This window comes from Manacus vitellinus, unplaced genomic scaffold, assembly GCF_001715985.3.
Source record: "Manacus vitellinus isolate BGI_N305 unplaced genomic scaffold, ASM171598v3 scaffold_5_pilon, whole genome shotgun sequence".
NCBI classification, from domain to species: Eukaryota; Metazoa; Chordata; class Aves; order Passeriformes; family Pipridae; genus Manacus; species Manacus vitellinus.
Genome location: NW_021940682.1, coordinates 12,187,598 through 12,209,774, shown reverse-complemented (window position 1 = coordinate 12,209,774; position 22,177 = coordinate 12,187,598). Strand labels below are relative to the sequence as shown.

Sequence of the window (22,177 nt, the reverse complement as noted above, 5' to 3'; positions counted from 1 at the left end):
GTGCCAGTCACAGCTGTTACTGCTGTGCTTTGTAAAAATACAGTTTGTGAAGAAGCAGCTTCTGCTCCTCCCGGACCCGAAAACCTGAATGTGGGCATTGCATGGTAAGGGGATGTTCATATTCATTGTCTGTCACAAAAGTGGGTCGGGTAAAGATTGATTGGCATTTAAATGCTCTCACATAGCCTGCATGTCTTGCTAAAGATGCCTCAATGACTACTTCCCTTTGTACAATGAGATGAGATGTAAACAAACCAGCCAAGTTCAAGGAAAGACAGAGGCAAGTGGGGCAGACGGGGTGGTTGTGTTTCCTGCTGCTGAATATCTTACCTGGAAGTACACTAGCAAAAAAATCCCCTCAGTTTAAAAATAGATGTTTAACACATATTGCGTTTCATGCTTGTAGCTGAGCCAAATGAAAGCACAGACCTAGAGAACTAAGAAATGTAGGATATTTGCCAAGTTAGCAGCCCTGTGTGTTTGTGGCCATTTTAAAGTCTGTGAAGAAGAATAAAAGCAGTTAAAAAGCAGGCTAGTGAAAGTTATCTACTTTTTCAGAGGAGTCTGTTTTTTCTTCTGGTTAGGTTTGTTGAGACTCAATCTTGCATTTAGTGCTCATAGTTGGTACTGCTCAGATACAGCCAACACGTCTGAGGTTGGTAACTCTGTGAGTTATATAGACTGCATCTTAAAGCCAAGCTTTTTTGGTTTTTAATTTTGAACAAGATTTTATTCCCTGTAATGTGTAGGTGCTGGTTTTCTTCACAGTAACTGTAAATAGAAATGTGTTTAATAACTGACTAATGCCAAATTCAGTCTTTAGTTCTGATCATGAGGACCACTCATCACAAGCTGTTGGTCATCCGAATCCTATAAAATAGAACAAAAAGAAAATCAGGCTTGCACATTACGTTAAGAAATGAAAGTAACTTTTTGGCACATTTGTCCATACAGGTGGCAGAGTTGGCACCCAACATTTTTGCATCAAGTGACTTTTTACTGGATGCAAAAAGGTATATTTTGATTTTAGACTCTGCATGTACATGAGGGTATTGCTAACTTAGAGCACTGAAGCTATTCAGATACTCTGGCTTTACTCAGTCCTTTCTTCTCTTGATCCCCGGCCCCCTCCCCCTTTGTGTTTCAGATTCTTTGGAGTGCTGGCATGGCACTCGGCTATGTTTGCAGCAAGGAGACACGAAGACAAAATTAGAAGGCTTTTACAGTTTGTATACACATATCACTGTCATCCAGAGGCATTTGAAGTCCAGTTTAATTCAGCTCTCTTTGAAGGTGGACTTGAGATACCACTGTAGACCACAGCCTCAGTTTTGCTACAAGAAACAACCCAATTCCACACACTGGTGAGACAGGAGAACCAGGAACTTTTATGTTGTTTTCTTGAATTAATTTCTCTTTTTTTCCAACTAGACATTTTCCTTTCATGAAGTCATTCCCTCTTAACCTTATATTCGTAGTTTCTCAAACCAAAATGAACACTTACTGAGAAAAGATCATAAGTAGGTTCTGGTGGAGTCAGCACAGAAGAACTTTCATATGAGGGGTTGGTGATATTTGAAGGCTGTGACTTGTCCAGTGATGATGTGTCAGTGTCATCTTTTGACTACACAAAAGCACATAAGCCTGCTTAAAATTCATCCTCCTTCCAGTGCATTAAGTGGAGCACTTATGCTTCACTGCCAGCCAGTGCAGTGTTGTGACTGAACTGGCTGTGTCATCTAACTCACTATCTCTGAGCATAAACTATGTTTTGGATTGTTATTGTATTACTCAGGTCACCTAACACTGATTTTCCTCTCCCTTCTTATTTTTAAGCCTTAGCAAAGAATGGGAGAGGAAGTGTGGCCCTGACCTTGTGCCTGGGGTAAAAAGTACCTGATTGGTCCCGAGTGCTCTCATTGCAACTGTATAAAAATACAGGCATTTCCCCTGGCTCTTGGGTCCTGTGTTTTGTTTCTAGAAGATGATTCATATTATATGCAGGGACTAGAACAGGAAGGAATTTCTGTTTACTTAAAGGTGGACTTTCTTTTGGATTGGTTCTTGTGTAGTCTTAACTTTTTTTGTCATCCCTTATCTCAGAAGCTTGGCTGTTGCTGGCTGTTTTCACATCGTCATGTGACGTGAGATAGCAAAGTTAGTTAAGAGAAATCAAACATGAGAGCACCTCAATATAAAAACCTGCACCCATTTAAATTTGCTTGTCTTTTGAATCTGGCCTTTTTCCTATCAAACATTTCAACCTCCAGAGCAACAGAATGATTAGCTATGCCACAGAGGAGGGGGAGGAGAACTTTCAGCGGTTGCAATTACCTGCTGGAAGCTTCCATGCATGCAGGAGCCCATTGGGCACCCTGGGTGGAGATGTCTGGGGGCAAATGTAAGCTTGTGCCCAAGACCAGTGTGGGAGCCTTCCCCACTTTCTCCGTCTCAGTCTGAACAGTTCAAGTGGGAAGCGATGGGGAGTATTTCTGTCTTAACAAAATACGCAGAGAAACTGGAGGTTGTGAATTTGGGAGGTGCAATGGGTCTGGAGAAGCCCCCCCTGCTTTGTGTTCCTGTCTGCCACCTACCTTGAAGTTCTGGAAGCTCGTGTTTCTCTTCTTAAACCTGAGGTAAGAATATCCAATAAGAGCCACAACTCCAGTCACTAGACAGATGCCAAAGAATATTCCCGTCCCAGTACTGGCGTGGAGAGGAACCTGGAAGCAAGCAGGAGGGTGAATGAGCTCTGGGTGGGCACTGGTCACCTTCCAACAGCCAAGCACATGTAGTGTTCCTTGGAGGTATGCTCTGATCCTGAGCTGCTCTCATGCTTGAATTCCTGGTACATGTTCCCTAGAGACAGCTGAAGTGGCCTTTTGATAGAATCATAAATTGTTTAGGTTGAAACAGGTCATCGAGTCCAACCATTCACCCAGCACTGCCAAGTCCACCACTAAACCATGTCCTGAAGTGCCACATCTACACATCTTAAAGCCTTCCAGGAATGGTGACTCTACCACCATTTTCTGGCAGTCTGTTCCAATGTTTGACAACCCTTTTCATGAAGAAATTTTTCGTGATATTCGGTCTAAACCTCCCCTGATGCAACTTTAGGTCATTTCCTCTTGTCCTGTTACTCGGGAAGAGAGACAGGCCTCCACCTTGGTACAACCTCCTTTCAGGTAGACTTTTGTGGGGGTACTGGACATTGCCTCCAGTACACCTTCATCTTCTTTATGGTTTTAAAGTTGAAAGTTTTGAAGAATGCCTGAGGCATCTTTTCCGGTCAAGTTTTTCAAAGGAGCAACAGGGGCTACAATGAGACTTAAACCTTCCTGGCTTGAGGAAGAGAAACAGGTACCAGATTTGCCTGAGTAGTTTTGTAAACCTGTCCTACAAACTCTAGAGGGCTTTGCATGGGTTCAGGCTCACTCCCCACTGCTTTGTGCACTGGGGAAGCGATGGTTATTGCCAACTATCAGTAGCCATAGTATCCTCTAAGCCCTGCTTACCAGGGCTCAAAGCAAACCGAATCTGAGACCTAGGCCCATCTCATCACTGGTCAGAGGGACTGTAGCCTGTGCAGAGGGGTTGTAGGACTGGTCTTGGCTCTGCCAGTAGCCCAGCACCTGCTTTCTCTAGGTCCTTTTGCCTCAACACATGCAAAGCCTTTATCCTGAAATCATTCTTCAGTCAAGCTAGTAAAGTGCCAATCCATATAACTGTGTATAATTTTTATAAATATTTTAATAAATATGTAGGTGAAGGACTGAAAACATTCTCACATGATTTGGATTTAATCTATAGGGAAGAAATGCTTCTAGACTCTGACTTGATTTGCCTTCTGCAGTTCTGTGGCCTGACAGACAGGTATCGTGAAGGTGACTGATAGTTTAGGGGTCATGGTAAGCTTTAGGGGCCCCAGGGCACGCAGCCACTCAGGCTGCAGTCTCCCCAAAGCATTGTGCTCTTTGCTGACATTCTGGGAGATGAGGAGGGTCTGGAAACAGTTAAGAGGTTTGTATTGCTTTTCATACAATGCCTTAACTCTGTGGCCTTGTACTTAGGAAAAAAATTATTAAACTTACCCTGACAAAAATAATCATATTGTTGTCTTAATAGATATGCTGTCTTTGTGTTTGTTTGTTTGTCTTTTTTTTTTTTAGAAAACAATTTATATGGTGCAGCTGGACAGCTAAATATTAGAAAAGGTTTAGTTGCCCTATAGCATGTGAAAGGTATTATAATGAGTGTAATATCATGATGCTGTAGACTGACAGAAATTGCCTATTATTTTGAATCATTTGCAGGCATTAATTTATACTATTACCCAAGTGTGTCGTTTCCTACTTCTGAGAATTGTAGGCTGCAAGAGGTTTTTGTGAACTGAGATTGTGCAGGCATGTTACCGAGCTTCTTGCAATATGCCTGCACATAAAAAGCTGGTTTGTAAAGGAAAAAGGGTTGCTCAGAACAAAATGAAGGTGAGAAATAGGGTGTCAATAGGATTAACCTTGTGGACCAAGGCGATGGCTGGATAACTAGAACCTTTGCAGAAATTCATGCAGGCAAAAAAAAATATCCGTTTTCAAAACACCGTGTTGTTTTGGATAGGAAAGAACACCAGGGCAAGAGTAAACAATGTTCCTTAGAAGCTTGAAAGATCTTTTTGGAAGAACTAAAATGGAGCTTTATGAAATCTCCATTACATACATGAGCTCCATTATTTTATATAAAGAAAATAAATTTATAAATGTGGGAAGAAATTGTTCAGATGGCAACATTTTGATTAAGCTTCAATGGCACCTTGTTTTCAACTTCCAGTTCTCTTTGAAAGTAGCCTTTTCAGTTGAGAACTGCATATATGACAGGGAAACTGGGAATATATGAAGTTCGGCAATGAGTTTAGGATCATATAAGCCACAGCCACCTCCCATCACATCAAGAACCTAAATCAGTATGTACTTACAGGTTCTGGTGGAGCCTTTAGAGGTTCTGAAATGATGTGGATTATTCCATTGGAGGCAATTATATCCCACTCAACGATAGCGCTTCTGTCCACATATCGGATCTCGCTCTGACAGGAAAAAGAGGAATGAGAGCTGAGCTTTGCTTCTCCCTTTGGGACTGAAATAAACATTGCCTACTTCCCCAGCTCAGTTACTGGCACCCAGAGAGAAAAAAACACATGAGAGCTTACACTGCTGCCTCCATGGACATCAACCTGGGATGGCCCTGGGCTGGTCATGGTTCTCCTGTGCATGAAGTAGCCATCATCATGAACTGCATATTGCCTTCAGGCATTCATCTCTCCTTTTTTTTCCCCCCTTGGCCTTTTCTCTTTTCTAAGTAAAGTGTTTTGTGATGCTTGTGCAAGTGCCAAGCTCTTGGCATCGCTGTTACTCCCAGGTACCAGGCAGCTGCTTTCTGGGCTGAGGCTGTCACTTGTTTGCAGGTTTAAGAGAGCTGGGTCAGCCCTGATGGGGAATCACTGCACATGTTTTATTTGGTGCCCCCATTTGGCAGGTTATCAGAATGGGATCAGTCGCTGCCAAGCCAACACTTCTCTAAACTCTGCTGATAATGGGAGTCTTTGACTGCTTCAGGCTGGTCCTGAGTCTCTCCAGCCTGCATTTGTGCTTTGGGAGGGTAGGTTCATGGGCATCTGCACTATTACAAGCTGTGCTTTCAGTTGCATCCTGGCAAAGTGGTTTCTCCTCAGTGGGCAGAACCAGGAGCTGCTGCCTGCTCTTGCCCCTGGCACGAGGCAGTACACTGCTGCTGAAGCATACAGCACCTTTCTGTGCCCAGGGAGGAAGGGCTCAGTGTGGTGTCAATGCAGAGCACTGTGGGAGTCACCTTGTGTCCTTCCTCTCCCTCACCCCTGTGCTGCCCTGCCAGGGTCCTGGTGAAAGATTTGTGGGCTCCAACCACACGTGCTGGGACAGGTGGGTGCTTGGCTGCCACTTCTCCTTCCCACCCTGGCACCCAGCTGAGCTTTACTGCAGGTAGGTGAACCGAGAACTTGCTCAGGTCCTCCACAAAGGAGGAAAATCAACAGATTTCTAACCAGGTCTAACCCGGAACAAGATGTGTGTTAATGGCCTCAAAGTCTTCCCTTGGCAGCTTTTGAAGAGAGGAGATTGCGGGGTTTCTTTTTGTTTGTTTGTGGTTTTGGGTTTTTTTGCCTTTTTTTTTTTTTTCTTTAAATGGAGAATGTCTTCTAGCTCATATATCAGATCAAAGTCACCCAAAAATGCTCCTGGTGTGCTACTGAGTGATACAGGTAAGCCTTGTGCTGGTGCACCTGATCTCTCTGAAGGATATACTTTGTTAATGCAGTTACTGGGTTTGCAGTATAAGGTGGTTTTAAAAATATAAGTGGTGATTCTTGTGCCAAAGGAGTTTCCTCTGAAAGGGGGAGGAGGAAGGCAGCAAAGGCAACAGATGAATCATTTGTGCACCTCTTCCTGCAGCACCTATTTCTTCATGGTTGGTGTCCATGAAAATCCGCCCTGGGCCCCAGTTGGTACGTTAGGCACCATTCTCTAGAGCACGTTTTAATTGCAAGCCCACAGCTGCAAAGCTTCTTATTTTTGTATTGATCTACACAGCATTACCCCCATCAGAGTCCCAGACCTGGTTTGAAGGGGTTGCTGCCACAGAGGTCATTTGAAACACTTGAGCAGTGAGTGTTTTCTTAATAACAAATGAGAAGCTGGGTGTGTTTTCAAAGGATGCATTCCTCTAATGTGTCAAAAAATACTTTCCATTTGCAAAAAGAATACACATTTTCATATTTAAACCCCACCAAAATAGTAATAAAAAGGCAAACCACTCTTTTGTCTGCTTTTGCTCTGAGCAAGGCTGTGTTGGAGTCTCCTGCCTCTCCCAGAAAGTTACTACGAAACTTTACAAATGCCAACACCTACCTTTAATGATACACTGCTGCTCTCATCTCCTCACCTATCACAGCCATTTCCCACAATCCTGCCAGGCTGAAGGAAGGGTTGAATCAAGCCTGTATCCCCATCCTGCCATTCCTGCAGGTCACTTGAACAGCTTCCTTTGAGTTTTGCAGGTCAGAGCTTGCTTGTTTGCAAACTTGTAGATTTGCAGTTTGCCAGTTGTTATCCCACAGTCTCTGGGTAGGAAGGAGCCTTCTGAATTCAGTCCCTCATTGCTGCCCACTCTAACCTTATGGAATTGCTCTCCAGAGCAGTGTGCTAACCGATTACAGGGTATAGCATGAGCAGGGGGAAAAGCAGGAGGACAGGAAATTTATTACAATGGTACCTGTTCAGCAGTGGGGGCTTGATGTTCCTGGCCCCTGGTGTTTGTAATGAGGAGTTTTTTCCCTAGATGAGTTAGAAGAGTGGTTCCATTGGTCAAGTCCTCGTAAAACACTATCCTGGCATTAGATAAATGATACTCGATGTCTCTCCCTGAAAGTGTCTGCAAATGAGGGCAAAATACAAGGAGCGTTAATGGATCTCATTAATCCTCTGGATTTACTAGTAGGCTAAGTGCCTGTGACCTTTTTCCCCTCTCTGCTGTTAATGCTGCAGCCAGTGCAGAAGCAATAGGGGCTATGGGGAAATCTGCATGTGAACAGTGGGACCTTGGTCCCTGCTGGCCTCTGACAGCTGCCTGCAGCAGGCAGTACCTGAATTCCTGCAGGAGAAAGGATTTTACTTTTCTGTATGATGAGCTGAAGTGATGAGCCTCAGAGATATCCCAAACAGCTTAACGATGTAAGCCAGTGCATAAACCCATGTGAATAGCTTGAGACAATGTTTAATTGAAGGAAGGAAAGAAAGAATAGAAGGGATAAGCATAGAAAGGAAGCTAGGAACAGATGCTTTTAATGTGTTTGTGGGAAATACCAAAGCTGTGTGCTGCTTTCTTCAAATAACTTCTCAATATTAATAAACCAGAACAGACTTCATCTCAGGCAGACTCCTTCATAACTGGGTAACTAAAATCCCTGATGGAAAAGTCTCTGTAGTTACTCAAATGCTTGATAACCTTGCACTTCTATCCGTGGAAGGGAAATGGAAACAATGAATTCACCTCTTTCAGGAGCACAGTTTAAATTATATGGGGTTACATAGAAGTCACATCATACTAAGATTTTTTTTTTAAGCTTAAATTTCACTGGGATACAGAAACCCCTAATGGCTGTTTAAAATGTGTTATTAAAATGAGGAAGGAAAAAAAAAGAAAAAAACCACTGACCTCATTTTCCTTTAACCCACTATCATTTGGAGCAAAGAGAGTGGCATGCACTGACAGGTCCGTGAGGAACTGAAGGAACTCTCTCCCCTTTCTAGAGCTGTTGGAGTAAGCCATGATGTCCTAGGCAGAAACAAAATCCAGCTTTACTAAAGGCAATTGTGCACTCCTGTGTGGAGAGTGGAAAAGATGAGACCATATAAATAACAAAGGAACTTTCTCTTATTAGCCATGAAGCAGATGTGGAGTGACATTACAAAGGAAGTTTGTATTCAAAATCCAGCTTTAGCTGCTGATTGGATGAGCACATCTTAAACTGAGTTGTAGTTGTACATATAATGCCTTTCTGAGTACTGGCAAGGAAAGGATTCTTTTAACATTTTTTCTTTTCCCGGTAGCAATATAATAAAGTTCCAAAGCACAGTGCTCCTTGTGATGTTTAAAAAGCCAGGAGCATTTGTGTAGAGAATCTCCTTTATGCTAAAGCTGCACCAGCATTTTAACTCCAAATACATTTTAGAAACCAGAAAACTGTTTGGAGCCAGCAATTACAAAAACAGTAACTAAGTTCTGATGTTGATGGTGCAGGTTTAGATCATACCCCCTTGCTTTACTTGTGTGTTGTGGTTATGTGTGTTTGCTGTGTTAGTAAAGCAAACACTGAGATGCAACCCACAAATTCCTCTTCGCTTCCCTCCCCCCCTAAGCAGCGTGTCAGCCACGGGCCGTACCGACAGGAAGTTTGTCAGCGTTGGGAAGGACATCAGCACTTGCAGCAAATTCCCACTGCAGGAGAAGCCGTCCCCCACGTAGCCTGGCTTGCAGGTGCAGTTCACCTCTGAAAGATATGAACACGGACAACAGTTTGGGCAGACTCCCTTCCCGAGAAGGCTTTAGGCTGCCCTGTGCCTGAGGAACAACTTGCAGGCAACATATTTTTTTTTTTTTAAAGTTAAAAAGCACCAGATTCTCTTGCAGTGTTATCTAGCAGCCTGTGGTTGATGAAAGGAACCAATACCTGGGCTGCTGCTCCCATTTAGCCCAGAGGGATGTGGCAAAGGACCCTCTTACCTTTCTCCCTGTAGCAGAAAACATCCCAGGTTTCACTCAGATTGACTCTTTTCCCATAGTCCACGATGCCGACGTAGCCAGAGCCACAGTTTGGAGAGGAGAAGCCGGTCGGGTAGCCCACTCTTTCCCCATCTAGCCAGCCAGCAGAGCACAGGTGGTACCTTGCCTGTGGTTGGCACAGCCATAAGGGGAAAAAACACAGGGAGTTGCTGGGTGGTGGGGCTGGAGAATTTTGGATGAAATGAGCAATCCCCCCGGGGTGCTCAGGCAGCACCTGCCTTGCCAGCAGCACCTGCCTTGCCTTTCTGTGCATCTGAGTAGTCTCTGTCCATCCATCTGTCCTGCAGCCTGCCCTGTGCAGAGCTAAGGGGCTGCAGAGACTGGAGCACCTCTGAAAGTTGGTGTCTCCTGATACAGACCAATAGATCCTTTCCTGGAAAAGCTTCCCTGAGTGCAGTATCAGAGGTGGATGTGAAAGCCAAAGGTGATGTGCAATTCTATTGTGTGCCAGCCCACCTTTTGCCAGTGTGGGAAGGACTGACAAAGTAGCTCAACACAGAAAGTAAGTCACCAGAAGTTCTGGAGCCAGCCCCATTGCCAACTTTGCTGCTTCAAGGGAAGTATTTAGACTATGGAGCACAGGGAACCTGCAGCTCTGGCTGCAATCTGAGTCTCCTTGAGCAGCAGAAGGAGGTGTATGTCCTGACCGAGGTACAGCCTCACATTTTGCTAAAGGTGTCTCTAAATGGTGTCTTTCTTCCTTCAGTAGGTGTGAATGGATCAGAAAGAGGCAGTCAGTCTGACCCACCTTCTAAAACAAGTTTTGCAAATCCAAGTTGTGATGCTCATCCCACTGACATCAGCCATGTGTTGTCTATAACACACTCAAGGAAAATAATACAGAAATGGGTCTGCTAACTTAACAGCATTTGGGGAAAAGATTCCTGGAGACTTACTTGAAAGAAATAAATTAAGCATAATTCTGAGGTGCACATTTCTCTAAGAAGCATTAAAACCCACATGAAAATACTCTGAAAGTCTGACTCTACCTCTCACCCCAGTATCACTGGAAACAAGAACTTGGCAAGTGGTTTCAGTGCTGCGTGAGCAGGCACAAAACCAACAAACAGCCTGAAAACTGCTCCTGGCCAAACATGGCATGAGGGAAGAAAAGGAAGGAAAATGAAGCTTATTAGCACAGAGCAGCCCCCTTGCTCCTCCCTCTCCATCTGTGTGGGGCTAAATCCACTCTGGGGATCTCCTCCCACAGAGAGGCTGCCTCACCTTCTGCGCGTACAGCAGCTGGGTATATGTAGCAATGGTGGCTGACTCGTTGGCACAGGCCTCCTTTGCCTTCTCATAAGTCATTTTGTACTGCCCTTGTGGGGATCGCAAATGGAAAACTCCAACCGTGGTATCTGCAAAGAGAGAGAAGAACCAGCTCTTCCTGAAGGGGTTTCCATGTCTGGATGCAGAGTCAGCTGTCCCACGCAAATACTCATGAATTTTGTGAAATGTAGTTAGGACAGATTGGTTCCTTAGGGGTAACATTCCCACCTGGAATGCCCTCACATCTTGCTTCATAAATCTGGTATTGCACGGCATGTAAGCACACGTTCTGACTGCAATCTTCTCATGGTTTCAAGGGGACATAGGTGAAGGGCTGAGTGAGCTCACAGATCCTGGCCACTGGCCTCAGTGCAGCGGCTCAGGAATGATGGTGTGCACGGAGTGCCATCCTCACCTTGGAAATGGAGGTCGGCACAGTCAGCATCGGGGTGGCACTGCCCGTTGTCTTGCAAGCAGCGGTCAAGAGGAAGCTGCATCACGGTGCAGTTCAGCCCATCACCAATGTAGTTATTTTTACATTCACACTTACGTTTGTCCTGGTCAGAGAGAGAATGAAAAAGGCCAAGTCAAGTACTTAGCTGACATAAAACCGCTATTTCAAGCAACATTCTGAACTGTTGGAAGAATTTACTTGATATAAGCAGGAATAGACAAACAGGAGAGTTGCTACTAACAACTAACCAAAATGTTTACAGATGTACTTTGGTGCTTTGCTGAATTAACACCAAAGCATAATTTCACCCACAAAATTAGTAACATGCATAGCAGAGTTATATGACACATAATTTACAAAAATGGATGGCAAATACATAAAAATTATATTTAAATGACTGGTCATGGAAGCAAGATAAAAATTTAACAGCCCACTGACAGTAATAAATGAAACCAAGCAGGAATTGGTGACATCCAGGGGTTGTGATGGTTGACAGCTGGAATGGATTAGTGGCAAGACTTTTCTAGATCACTCCTGGAAGGCAGCTCAGGCAAGACACCGAAATGGAACAGACAGGTGATCCTGAAAGCACCAAGACAAATGCTGGGTCAAGTCACCAGCACAAGTTTCCTAAATCACATTGACCATGTGGGCTGTGAAATTCTTATCATGTGGCTGCAGAGCTTTTTATTTGAGTCCAGCAAGTGACATTATTCCCTTGACTGTCCCTTTATTTAGCTTCCAAATTGTATTTAGTTTCAATCCAACAAACTCCTATTGCAAATAAAAGTATCAGTTAGGGTGAGGCAAGAGTGGGACAGAAAAACTGTGCGTGCAAAATATCCCATCCTCTGTGGTACCTCATTCCCCAGAGCAAAGATGTCAAACTATTCTCACCCTTCAGCTGAAAGGATACCAAACTGATGTGGAAAGTAGGTTAGAGCTCAGTAAAGGTTGTTTTGGAAAACAGGGACTTAAAGGGGTACAGAGCATGATCCAACCAGAGGAAAGGCTTCTCCTGGCACCAGGGAGAAATGCCCCAGATTTCCCTGCTGGGGACTGAAATCATTCAACTTACAGGTCCTATGACAGTGCAAATGGCATGCTCATGGCAGCCTCCATTGAACCCATCAGCGCAAGGATTTATTGGAAGGCACGTAAACCCATCTCCCTTGTATCCTTTCTGGCAGTTGCAGAAGACTTTCACCCCAATTTGTGTGCAGTCAGCTGCCTTGTGACACCCACCATTGTTTTGTTTGCAAAGTTCTGCAGCTGTGTGGGAAAAAAAAGCAAGTGAGTAAAGTTTACTTTTAAAGATCATATTCTTCGTAAAGACAAACCTTCACCGGTTCTTTCAAGGTACACTAAAGTACTAGAATAATTTTGCTGGGGAAAAAAGGACTGTTTCCTTTTCCTGAGGCATTACTGAATTTCTGTGAAGGCTATCCTTTAGGTCTCTGTAGCCCTTGTCAGAATGTTCTTGATTTAAGAGACACAGCATCACCCTACAGACTTCTGGCCAGGCTGACTTTGGAAGATGCAAAATACCTGGCTGAGAAAGAACAACTGTTTCTGCAACAGTGTTACCAGGGTACTACCTTGATAAAGGTCATCAAAGAAAATCATAGAATCATTTAGTCTAGAAAAGACTTCTAAGATCATCGAGTCCAACTCTAAATGCTGTCTGGGAAACCCTGCTTAAAACCCTGTTGTCTTCCAAACCTGACTGAGGTGCACTTGTTGCTCATGCTCCTGGTTGGTAAAGTGTGGCAAAATCAGCCTTATGCTTTAGAAAACCCTGATCTCTATATATTCTAAATTTGTTTCACTTGCTGCTATGTGGAATTTTTTAGGTTCAACAGGCATTTCATACTGGACATTAGCTGTGTGCATGTGTATGTGGCAGAGGGAACAACCTGCCTTCCTGTTGTGAGTGGGAGGGGGAGCTCACCTGTGCATGTGATCCCATCCCCGTCATACAGTGGCTTGCACTGGCACGTCTTATTCTCTGTGCAGACAGCGTTGGGGGAGCAGCTGGGGGAACACACTGGTGGCAGAGCTGTGGGGAAGGCAGAACAGCTGGAATGAAAGAGCTCTTTGTATCACAATGCCCTTGTTTTCATGCAGAGGGAGAACTCCCTCATACCAGTCTTGCTAACTGGAAAACCTGTAAGAATATTTTTTTTCTTGACTGCTTGGCCCTGGGGTGATACCTTCTCTCATGCACCTCCACAGGGGAGGTAAGAACTCCTATTCCCCTATCACAAAGGAGGAGACAGTGGGGTGAAGGGACTTGTTCACAGTCCAGAGTCCCTTAGTATTCTTTGATGGCTCCTGACATTAATTAACTCTTTCTCTCCCTTATCTATGGAAACCTTCTGTTGAATTGCAAGGGCTTTCAACCCATAGCTCCATGTGACAGGGTCTGATGAGAGGAGGCAGAGACCTAGCTTGGTTTCACACAGCCGGCCAGTCCATCCTGTTTCACAGAAACATCGTCCTGTTCCTGAGTATCCTTCATCACACTGCCCGTTGTTCTTGCACTCGCAGGCTGGAAAAGAAACACAGAGAGATCACGTGCAGAGCTGCCATTGGGAAAGGGGAAGATCTTTCTCCACAGAAACATCACCTAGACTGTCAGTTTAGATCCAGTATTATCCAGCAAGAATTTGGATGAGTCTAACCTCATGGTTTTTCACCATGAGGCCAATCAGCAGAGGACCAGACTTTCCAGAGCGGCTGAGCAATCTCCATCCTTGGAGGTTTGCAAGTCCTGAGAGGATAAATCCTGAAAAACATGAGCTCAGGACTGACCCTGTTTAGAGAAGAGGGTTGCACTAGAGACCTTCTGAAACCCCTTCAAACTTGATTTATCCTGTGGTCCAATGATTTTAGAGCTGGCATTAATTCAATGTGCCTCTGAAAATGAGTATTGATCTGCATTGTGGTGGAGTAGCAAACTCCACAAAGGACTGTGGCAGGAAGGAGTTAATGGCTGAGCTGAAGACCCAGGTGAATCAGTCCTAATGAGCAGCAGCTGGTAATTGTGAGGAAGCCAGAGAAAACCAAGGTGTGTAGAGGGAGAGGGTTTGATTGCAGTGTGGGAGAAGGTCTAGCTGAGGAAGGAAGCCGGCGATGAGGTTAGTGAGCTTTGCTGTAAAACATGGACAAGTTACCTGTATTTTTTTTAAGGTTTTAGATATTTTTGTGACTAAAAGCTTTTGAATTCCTTTTACACATGGGATGTTACTCCTTGTGCCCTGCAAACTGAGGCACGAGGGGGTGATTTAATCTATAGGTGATGTTTTTTGCCCTACTCTTTGGGTCCTGCAATAACTTCTATGCTGAGTCATTCTTAAGGAATTATTGATGGCTCTCTGCTTTATAAGGTAATGCTGTAGCATCCTTTCTTGCCTTATCTTTCTTCCTAAAATATTGTTGTTTAAAGAAGAAAATGATGTGGGGTTGGTGGAACTGATTTTTTGAAAACCTGTCCTGCTGAAAGGGAGCTTCTCTTGCTGGCTTCATTTCTTTTCACCTGGTTACTTAATTTCTGGCTGACATAAATACACATCAAAAATAAGGGGTTAGAAAACTTTTTTTTCTTAGAAAATTTGGGTTTCAGACTAACAGCTCATACAGTTTCTGTTATGGTGTGCTATAAATTGGATAAATTGTAGGTGAGCATAATCTTGAACATTGGTGTCCAAGGCTGTTTTCTTGCATACACCCCAAGAATATCTAGCCTGTAACCTCCCCATCCTATGGGCCTCAGGAGAAGTACAGGTGTACATGGTTAGGGTGGAAGGTTTAGTGTTACAGCGTCTTATCTGAAGGCTTTATGTCAGGAAAACCTTGAAGTCTAAAGGGTGATATTGATCCTGATTTCACCTACTTTACATTTAAAACCACAGAGAAGGGGATTATATGAGCAGTTGCTTGACTGTCTCTCTTCACAAATTGCCTTCATCTTGGTGTCCTTTTTCTTCTCTGCAGAAGTAGTGCATGGCCTTGGCCTCCTGCAGTCCTTGAGGAACCACATTACTAAAATGCTTAAAAAGTCTTAAGCTTTATGTGGATGGGGGAGAAGGCTGCGCTGTAGTTAAAAACATTTTTTGCTGGAGGCTCTGCCTCTATTCCCTGTTCCTTATGTACCATGTAAGAGTAGGAGGGGCTGTGCGGAGACAGTTACACAGCCTCTGCACCCCCTGCCTTCTCCTCCCTTCCGAGACTTTGTGCCATCTCTCCATGTGAGGAGGCACCCAGGAAAAATGTTGGTGTTAAGTGGGAAGCATTCTTTGACTTGCTTAGAAACTCATTGCTGACGAAATAGTTTAGGCTTGATGTGGGCATCGATGTGGAAAGGAAACTTAAACGTACGTCTGCAGTTGAAGCCGTATCTGCCTGGCAAACACAGCTCACACGAAGTCCCGTTGAAGCCCCTGTTGCAGTGGCACTTTCCTGTCCCTGTGTACCCGTCATTGCAGAGGCCATGGTTGTTGCATGGGGTCTCTGAGCCACCAGGGCAAGCTGAAAGGTTTAAAAAAAAAAAAGAAAAAGAAAAAGCAGCTCTTTAGCTCAAGTGTTTATTCATTGTCACTGTTGGTTATTTACTGTTCTGTAAAAATAATTGAGCAGGGAAATGCCTCTGAATGCACCTCTGGTGAGGCATGTAAAAGCAGCTGTGACACTTCTGACTACTGCAAGCCTTTTGCTCTGAATTCCTTGACACACTTTTACAACTCCTATTAGTAAGGTGCCGAGGACCCTTCTGGCCCTGGGTTGTGGATGCTGTTATCTGGCTGCTTGCTCAGTCAGACCCATCTGTGAATGGCACTCCCCAGATCCTGCCAATTTTGAGCCTTGTTTGTGCATATCTATGTGCCTACATGCTGTATGGGTGAGCCCAAAGCACAGGTCAGGCTGGCCTGGCCAAAATTACATGGGATCTGTATGTGTCTGTCTGTGAAACTGGGACAGAGTAAGCTGGCGGGACTATATGTCACTGGACCTGTCTGCCAACAGAGATTCTTACTTGCACCCTGATCCTGTGCGTCCTGGTGGGAGCCTCTGTACTGTTCCCCTACAGGGCTGGGGGTTGAAGGAGCAGTTTGTTAGTGTCTGCTAACTAACAGCTGAGATAAAGCCTCTCAAATTGTCTCACACGTCTTCAAAACTACAATTTCTGAGCTCATTCTGCTGGTGTGTGCACCTGCATGTGGCTGAGCAATCAAGCACTGTGCCTCAGGTGTGTGCTGGTGTAAATGTGTGAATCTCATGTCTGTCTGTGTATAAATGGGTTTCAGCTGGTGACTTATTAGGTCTCTCCAGGCTTGGTTATAGCAGGACAGCCTTTACTCTCTATAGTGTTCACTTTGCTACTACCGTGGACTTCAAAACTAGCTGTAAATGTGAAATCAGATTATTTGGAGCAATAACAATCTCTGTGTTCTTTGGCTCTTGCAACCAACTTCCCCCATCTTGCAGCTGGTCTCCTCTCATGCCCCTTATCCCAACTGTCTCAGTTCAGCCAGCTGGGCCCTATGCAGTTGTACTGGGGCAGGCCACAGGCCAGCAGTGTAGGTGGGAATCCTACCTTGGCAGTCTGGTCCAAAGTAGCCCTTGCAGCACTTGGCTGTGTGGATGACCATGGAGCAGTTCCGACGGCAACCATCCCTCCGCAGCCCATAGGACTCATATGTGCACCAGCTGATTCCTTCCTGGGCACCACGTGTGCCAGCACAGAGAGAGGAAGGGGGAAACACAGGAAAATGAATGCTGTGTGGGGGTTGTTTTTTTCCTCTTTAAATCACATTTTCTGATGTACATCGAATCAAAATGTGATGTGTGAAGGGTGCAGGTGTGACACCCTCACCTTCTCTTTGATTCCCGACATGTTAAGCACCATTAATGAGAGTGGTGGTGCTGCTCTGATGTCAACCAAAGCACTTGCTACAGTGGATGCTGTGTGAGACCAACAAGCATCCCCCATCACCAGCACCTGGCTATTTGCCCAGGGACAGCTTTGTCCTTGAGGGTTTATGGCATCACTTAGTAGTGTGGTAGCACTGTCAAGGGTTTCCTTTTAATTTATTTATGATAAGAAAATTTTTCTAGTTTGCTTATACGAAGTACAGAGAAGAAAAATTAGACAGCTTACATGCAAGATTTGAATGTGTTACCTTTGGTTTTGTCCCTGGAGGGCATTTGGAGTTACTGAAACAGCTAACACAGTGCCCCTGTTGTATAAAATGGAAAAGGAGAAAAAAGCATATTAAAATAATGGCTACAGAAGGCTATTTGACATAGACAAAAAAATCCATTTTTCTGAGAGCAGCAAACAAATATGAGTGGAGAAGAGGTAAGACTTATTACACTTGAAAAAGATCATAAAAAGCTCTGGAGAAACAAGAGACGAGAATGACAACAAAATAGATGCAATAATTTAGTGCCACAAAATACAAGAAAGTAGTTTTGATACCAGAATATAACTTCTACAAGAAAAAATTTAGTTTCATTTAACAAAATTGTGAAACAAAAGCCGACTTGAGCAGATAGTATACACACAACTGTTGGTATTATAATTGAAACATATATTCCAATAAGCTTTTTTTAAGACTGACTAGGGGAAAATTTTTTTATTTCTAGGTAATTTTCTCAGACATTCAAATTAAACTGAAGAACATTTGGTCTTGAAATTGTTTCAAAATGGCTTTTAAAATGTTCCATTTGTGGGACTCATCAGAGTTCACAGAGGAAACTTCCTCCGCTCTAATGGTGCCTGTTCAGGTGGGTTAAAGAATATTTCTGTGAAAGCAAGAAATGTCAGAGACTGACACAGGCTAAGTAGTTCTTTATCTTGTGCCATTCATACCCTGTGCTGTTGGGACAGCAATATTGTTCCTTTGTAATAGGGAACTTTGTAAATGCAAATGCTATGGACAAATCCAGAGTGTGAACTTCTACTAATTTAAAAGCACGATCAAAAGATTTGTCCTTGCTCAAATTTTTGCTTGCATATGTAAGATTCTGTTCTTATTGAAAACAGGGCAGGGCTTGCTAAGGTGGTCTTAACTGAAACTGCTTGTCCTGTATGTTGCTTAATGTGGATGCAGAATTTCTGTTGTTTATCTCTCAGGTGCAGTGCTGCACTTCATAATCTGAGCTCTAACCACATGAGGCCAGTCTGAAGTGGTGGGACGTGCTCTCAGTAGTACCAGAACTGCAGCAAGTGTTACCCCAGTCTCTGTGAAGAAATTTGGCCCTTGGGCTATGTCTTTATCAGGGTGGGGGACTGAAAAGGGGGCTGACCATGAAATCCACAGTGAAGAAGCTGTCGCAGCGTCCCCCCAGGCTGGGTTCCATCAGCAGGCAGTTGATGCCGTAGGCGATGCCCCCGTCAAACTCCAGCTGCCGCTGCACTATTTTGCACTGTCTGTCATTCAGGAAAAGGGCACCCTGAGAGACAGGATAGGGAGAGAGGGGTATGAGAGGCCATGAACTGTTCTTCCTTGGGGCCAGGCTGAATCCAGAGCCTGAATGGAGTTGAACTTTCCCCTACAGGAAAGTTCTTGGTGCAAGCTGGTGTGTCAAACTATACTGTAGGTAGCATTGGAGGCTGTAGGGGTTTGAAACTAATTTTGCAACCTCTCTTCTTATAGCTGGATGCTATAACCTCATAGATGAGAGATGTGTGTCTAGAGTACTGTGTCCAGCTCTGGGGCCCCCAAACAGAGGGAGGATATGGACCTGTTGGAGAAAATCCAGAGGAGGGCCACAAAGATGATTAGAGGGCTGGAGTATCTTTCTTATGAAGAGAGGCTAAGACTTGAGGCTCTTCAGCCTGAAGAAGAGGAGGCTCCAGGGAGACACTAGACCTTCCAGTCCCTAAAGGGTGGTTATAAGAGAGTTGGAAAGGGGCTTTTTAGAAGGGTATGTAGTAATAGGAAAAGGGATGATGGCTTCAAACTGAAAGAAGGTGGGTTTAGATTAGCTATTGAGGAAAAATTCTTAACTGTGAGGTTGATGAGGCAATAGAACAGGTTGATCAGAGATGCTGTGGATGTCCCATTTTTGTAAGTGTTCAAGGCTAGGTTGGATGGAGTTCTGAGCAACCTGGTCTAGTGGAAGGTCCCCCTACCCATGGTAGGAGTGTTGGAAGTAGATGATCTCTAAGGTCTCTTCCAACCCAAACCATCCTATGATTCTCTGATGTTTTTTCTTTGCTGAAGAGGACAGAGTATGCCAGCCCTACGTCCACAGGTTTACCTTATGCATATTTAGGCTTAGATGCTTGTCAGATATGATCTGTTACATTTGCAAATTAAAATGTGACATTGTTCTGATTTAACAGGCTATGTGCATGCCTGCAATCTTAATTTGTAGGTTTGCATGCAGATGCTGCATTCATGGAATTCAAAGCCAGGTTAATCTTAATGGGTTTCCATTGGTATTTCATTGTAGAAGTTAAAATGTGCTGGTATTTCAGTTTCAAGGTAGCTGAGAGCTGTTTTGAACACATAGAATCAGAGCAAATGACAGCTCCAGAGAGCCCTGCAAACCACCTCGTTTGCTGAATCTGTTGGTGTGGCCATTGACACATACTGGAGATGACCAATGAAGTTTTGGTGCCTCTGACCCTCTCTGGGGGCTGTGGAAAGGCACAGTGCTCTCTGCATGAGTGGATCCTGCATCAAGGGCGAGGGATAAACGTGCTGGCAGAGCAAACACTTACAATGTCCCCGTTATCCCCACAGCTCACACTGAGGTTGGAGCCTTGCAGGGTCTTCAGTGAGGTAGAGCTGGGGAGCTGGTAGGCCAACACCTGGGAAGGAAGCAGGGGAGATGCAGGTGTCTGGGCTTGCGCATCTTGGCCTTGGCAGTGCTCCTAAAAAGCAAGGGCTTACCGCAGCATCACGGACAATGTGGAATTTGAGGTACTGCACCAGTTTGTCAGTGTTGGACTTCTTGAAGAGGAAGTCCTGCTGCTCCTGTGGGAGCCCACGGATAGCTGTGTCTGTGGGCCAGAAGAGTGTGACGGGTTTGTGAATAGGGTCGTAGATCAGCCCAAGCAGGTTGTTTTTCTGCAACATACCAGAAATTGGGGTGGAGGATTAATGCCCTATCTAAAATGGCACTGACCCTATGGGGTGAATGTCTAGTATCACTGGGATGCAATGGCCAGTGGGGTGCCTGATCACCAGCTTGCAAACACCATGACTTTAGAATACAGGTGTCTAAACTGAGCTGCCCAAGTTGAGTTATATGACAGAATTCTCAGGAGTGCTTCATCACTGAGGACTGCCCACTGAAAACCAGTTTGATGGCCCAGCTTTGGGTTCAGAAGGTCATACTTGGGTCAAACCTTGATCATGTAATTCGATATACAGTAGGGCAGAGCTGAGTGAAGGGGGGAAAGGTGGCTGTGAGTCTGTGAGATATCCTCTCACCTCTGTGGGAGAGGAACTGCATGGTGACCAGGATTGCTGTGTACCGTGTTGTGAGACCTTTGGCTCCTCTGAACAGCATCCTGCTAGTGATGCCATGTGCTATGTGTGTGCTTTTGTCTTTAAAAAATATAGTTTGCAACCTTTGTCCAATAGCTCCCATTTCTGGTGTTCTTACCTCTAGCAAACTGCTGAACAGGATGTATCCATGTTTGGCTGCAACCATTTTAAGGCTTTCCTACAAAGAAAGAAATATGAGCAATTTATCTAGAAATTACACCATATGGATATTTAGAAAGCAAGATATGAGCTTACTTTTCCCTGTAAGTCACATTTTGCTATATAACCAAAGCCACTGTAAAAGTCCTGTGCAAAAGTTCCTCTTATGCTATTCTTAGTTTGTCTGTAATTCTGGTGAATTTTAAATGTAACAAACATTTAATTTATGCAGCAGTGTTAGTGTTTGCACAAGGTCTTTTTAGTATCACTGCTTTTTTCCTGACTTATATGATTTGTATATCTAACAGTAACTGTGGAAAAGCTCCTGGGTTGACAATGGCAATGGGCTGTACATACCTTCTTGAGGGGAAAATCCTGCATATGTGATGGGACCAGGATTTGATTTATGACATGGATCACACCATTTGTGCCAACAGCGTCACTGACTATGATTTCAGCTTTGTCATTCAAAACCAGTGAGTTCTGGAAAGGCAACAAAAACATGTTTTCTTTGGGACAGTAAGGTTGATGCTGAATTGCTTTGACACAGGGATTCCAGACCATCTTTTCTTTGCAGCAAATAGCAGTTTCAGCTTTAATAAATGTCCCTTTGCTTTTTCAAACTCTCATCATGCTCATAAAGCCAGTCTGAGGATAAAATAATGTTTAAAAGCAAGGGTTATATAACTCCACTCTGGGCATGCTGGGTAAGTGCTGAACACTTCAACTGAATAAGCAATCTTATTTGAATGCCATTGATTTTTGTGCATCAGAGAAGGAAAGGGAACCATTCAAGTTTTTTAAAATAGCTGAATGAGAGTATGCTGTTTAACTCTTCTGTTCCCTGCCTCTTCCTGTTCCATTACCTGAGAGTAGCTGATGTGTATCAGGTCACCTTGTAGAGAGGTGATGTTTGTGATTCTTGTCAGGTCATTGTACAACAGATTGGCACAACCCACCATGTGGTACCGAAGGACTTGAGCCATCACTCCTTTGGCAATCCAGTCCTTGACCTACAGTGCAAAGTGGAGGAGTTGAGAAGTAGTTGAACAAGGCTTCTGAACCCCAAAAGCTCATGTCCACCTCACCAGAAACATCTGGCCCTTTTACTTACTCGTGGGTCGGTGTTCAGTATGTCTGTGCGAGGTACAAACAGAGTGAAAGGGCCAGGGCCTGCGATATCTTTGATTGACAAGGCCTGCCAAATTTAAGAGGACAAAGCAGTAATGAGTTAATACACCTAATGCCATGCAGTCATGGGGAGGTGATGCCTGCAGCCCCAATGCTGCCATGTGTTGGGTTCCCTTCCCTGCAACACAAGGGTGAGAGAAACACTCTCATGTGGACTTTCATTCCTATCCCCATTTGTCACCTCCACTCACAGGAATGGAAGATTTTGCTCTTCCAGCTTAAAGCC

The 22,177-nt window shown here is 44.3% G+C and overlaps 1 protein-coding gene across 1 annotated transcript in view; it reads right to left on the bottom strand.

The window, feature by feature from the left end:
* Positions 1–610: 610 nt before the first annotated feature.
* The window catches only part of STAB2 (stabilin 2), an 82,762-nt gene continuing 61,195 nt past the window's right edge, over positions 611–22,177 (bottom strand). The window contains exons 47-69 of the mRNA XM_029963636.1: positions 21,875–21,958; positions 21,627–21,773; positions 21,118–21,243; positions 20,720–20,779; positions 20,002–20,178; positions 19,830–19,919; positions 18,407–18,553; positions 17,278–17,334; positions 16,692–16,815; positions 15,476–15,625; positions 13,542–13,646; positions 13,047–13,154; positions 12,174–12,367; positions 11,057–11,198; positions 10,597–10,730; positions 9,313–9,478; positions 8,973–9,079; positions 8,245–8,364; positions 7,303–7,461; positions 4,976–5,083; positions 2,595–2,723; positions 1,505–1,624; positions 611–870 (exon numbers count right to left, since the gene is read on the bottom strand). Coding sequence (XP_029819496.1) covers positions 820–870; positions 1,505–1,624; positions 2,595–2,723; positions 4,976–5,083; positions 7,303–7,461; positions 8,245–8,364; positions 8,973–9,079; positions 9,313–9,478; positions 10,597–10,730; positions 11,057–11,198; positions 12,174–12,367; positions 13,047–13,154; positions 13,542–13,646; positions 15,476–15,625; positions 16,692–16,815; positions 17,278–17,334; positions 18,407–18,553; positions 19,830–19,919; positions 20,002–20,178; positions 20,720–20,779; positions 21,118–21,243; positions 21,627–21,773; positions 21,875–21,958 — 2,805 coding nt within the window. The 3' untranslated portion in view covers positions 611–819. The remainder of the gene's footprint in view (positions 871–1,504; positions 1,625–2,594; positions 2,724–4,975; positions 5,084–7,302; positions 7,462–8,244; positions 8,365–8,972; positions 9,080–9,312; positions 9,479–10,596; positions 10,731–11,056; positions 11,199–12,173; positions 12,368–13,046; positions 13,155–13,541; positions 13,647–15,475; positions 15,626–16,691; positions 16,816–17,277; positions 17,335–18,406; positions 18,554–19,829; positions 19,920–20,001; positions 20,179–20,719; positions 20,780–21,117; positions 21,244–21,626; positions 21,774–21,874; positions 21,959–22,177) is intronic.